We start from the raw sequence: 2838 nt of genomic DNA on the forward strand, positions 1-2838 counted from the left end.
GCGCTCGATTTTTTGCCGTACACCCATAATGTAACTGGTAAATAGAATGATGATAGATTTGGAGACGAATTCTTTATTGTTACATTATCATCCTCTGCGTTGCGACGATCTACAGAGGTGTCCGATCTGGGTGCTAAATGTACAGGTCTTATATAATGTTCTGGGGACTCTGACGAGCTGTCTACAGATCCCCTTTGAGAAAACCCTTCCGATCCTTCCTTGAAGAGCCCTCTCCCGCCTTCCTTGATGAACTGGATCCATTCGTCCTCAGGCACCTGAGCCTTGAGAGGATCGCGGCGAAATCTTTGTCCGACTCGGATGCATCAGACTCACTTTCTGAGTGGATGCTGCAGTCGCTAATATGCGCAGCTGTCTCCTTACCCTTCCCCTTAGTCTTAGAAGAAGGGCTCTTGTGCTTCTTGATGTCAGGACCACTGTCCGTGTCCATTTCGCTATCAGATGAAGCAGAATCTGATGCTACTTGTCGCGTCTTGGACGACTTGGATTTGCTCCTGGCATCATCCTTCTTCTTCGCATCCTTCTTCTTTGCAGCTGTTTCCTTCTCCTTCTCAATCTGCCTCTTGACATGGTCCAATTTGAAACAATCGGTGCAATACTTGCCGAAACGTTTTGACGATTTGAAGAACGTTGGCTTGTTCTTTTTGCAGTTGGCGCAAACCAACTTGTCATCTTGCACGCTTCACGCTTTGCCCGATTTACTCTTCCCCTTTTTCCCGACTGCATCAACCTCCATAGCATTCGGGTCCTTGGTTTCGGCCTTGGCATGGTGGCCTTCTCGTTGTAGTGATGTAAATATCTGGAGTGCGAATGTAAGGAATTCGGTCCATTTCTTGGGCCAGTTGTCCTTAGTCGTGTCTGCCAGCATGAGCAGCCACGTTTTCTCCGGAATATGTTTCTTGATTTTTTCGATCAAGTCTTGATCCGAGAAACCTGTACCGGTTGCCTTTGGACGGAAGTCCTCTGCGAACTTTCGGAAGTCTCGATGATCCTTCTTGATGAAGGCTTCTAACTCCGTTCGCTTCTTGTCGTCCTTGTCCAATGATTCATATGCCGTGCGAAGTTCGGCAACGAACTCCACCCAAGTTCCTGGTGCCTTGTTGTTTTCATTTATTGCAGTGATCCAATGTCGCATGTATTCACGTGCTCCTCCTTTCAGGAGCAAGAGGGTAGACATAATTTTGGACTCGTCCTTGGTATGTCCAGTATATTTCAACCAGAGCATGACTTGTTCGAGCCAATCATCGAGATTGACTCCGTCCTTATTGCCACCATATTTTTCTGGTTGGTCAATTTTTACGCCTTTACCCTTGCGACCAAACGACAGCTCATCGTCATCGTCCGTGTCATCGACATTGTTACCACCTTGCCCTGCTTTCCGTCCCTGCGTAGATGCCCATGCGCGAAGTCGATCATGTGATTTTTTTAAATCTTCCATCCTGGTTTGGAGATCCTTGACCTCATCGTCAAATGCCATAAACGCTTCATTAGTGGCCTTGTTTTCCTCAAGTAAGGCTGACGAGGTTTTCTCCAAGTCTGCGATTCGAGACTCAGATTGTTGACGATGTTGGTCTAAGAAGACCATTCGATTGTGAAATTCCATGGTGTTACGTTCCATTGTATGCGCTTGGCGCTGAATAAGATTTTCGTAATGCGCCACCGTTTGTTGACGCATTTCTTCCACCACGTTCGTGACGAGATCGACTACTCAATTTTTCACATTTTCGGGTATGTTCGCATTTGGGGGCGCCGTGTCAGCAAGGGCTTGACGAATGATAGGATTCGGGGGTTGCAAAACAATATTAAGACGTGTGGGAAGCTCCAGAGATGGAGCACGAGAGAAGCTTGGATCATTTGGGGTGGGAGTCGTCATCTTTACAATTCCTCCTCTATTTCACGAAGATGTTCTTCGAACTCGACGATATGTCTATTGGCGATAGTAGCCTGTCGGGCAATTACTCGTCTGGAGCGTTGGTTTCGCAGCAAACAAAGGTCTCGATGAATGACCTTGACGAAGGGTTGCCACAAAAACCTGGTCTTGTCCCTGACTGCGGGCCACTGATGGTTGTGATGAATCTCGCAAATAGGCTCGACTTCTTCGAGCCAATCGACGAAGCTATTGTAAGCTTCGGTGAGACGGTCCTCGGGTTCTTCGGATTCAATAGGAATATAGCAAATATGAACCGCGACGTTCCTCCAATCAAATTCTGGATAGAGTTGGAGGGCGTATATGTGATATACGTCGTGGTAATCGATGTCGAACGTGTCCTCGTATGTAGCAAATGCTTCGCCTGCTCTGTCTCGAAGAACACGTGAAATTGAATCCCAAAGATAATCAAAGGTGTGACCGATTGGATTTAATTGCTGGAAGTTATCGAGATTGTTTGAATCGCCAGATGAAGACATATACAAAGTAACTATTCGTATCTACAGCAAAGGTCGCCCTGTGACCTGGATTCCTAGACGATACTTCTGGATAATATCTCGGATTATCCAGCGAGCTTCTCCGCCCTGATGCTTCCTTTCCTGGACGTAGTTGCAGAAGTCGCAAACCACGTGTTGGTGAATGAACGAAAGCTTGAATTCCGCTATGTCAGTGCGGATGGATTCGAGCTTGAGTATAAGATGCTCGAGATCGCGGATGTCATGGTCGTCAAGCTGACGACGATATCGTTTAGTAAGTAGGATACGAATTTGTCGAAGAGTGCCTTCGACGCGCTGAGTCGAGATGATGGAGACGGCGAGAGGATAGATGAAATGAGACCCAGTAGCGGTCTCGACGTATGTCCCTTGATTGAGATCTGGACCAGATGGTCCTGC

At 47.2% G+C, this 2838-nt stretch overlaps 2 protein-coding genes across 2 annotated transcripts; one reads left to right on the plus strand and one right to left on the minus strand.

Moving 5' to 3' along the window:
* Positions 1-181: 181 nt before the first annotated feature.
* LAESUDRAFT_761469 (uncharacterized protein) lies at positions 182-1621 on the minus strand (the record flags this gene model as incomplete). Its single annotated transcript, XM_040912927.1, has 2 exons — positions 182-690; positions 721-1621. 2 exons carry the CDS (start codon positions 1619-1621, stop codon positions 182-184), a joined length of 1410 nt encoding a protein of 469 aa, XP_040761854.1.
* A 224-nt stretch (positions 1622-1845) lies between these two features.
* LAESUDRAFT_761470 (uncharacterized protein) lies at positions 1846-2703 on the plus strand (the record flags this gene model as incomplete). The annotated part of the gene is made up of 2 exons (XM_040912928.1): positions 1846-2289; positions 2482-2703. 2 exons carry the CDS (start codon positions 1846-1848, stop codon positions 2701-2703), a joined length of 666 nt encoding a protein of 221 aa, XP_040761855.1.
* Positions 2704-2838: the final 135 nt, after the last annotated feature.

Source organism: Laetiporus sulphureus, assembly GCF_001632365.1.
Source record: "Laetiporus sulphureus 93-53 unplaced genomic scaffold LAESUscaffold_35, whole genome shotgun sequence".
Lineage (NCBI taxonomy): Eukaryota > Fungi > Basidiomycota > Agaricomycetes > Polyporales > Laetiporaceae > Laetiporus > Laetiporus sulphureus.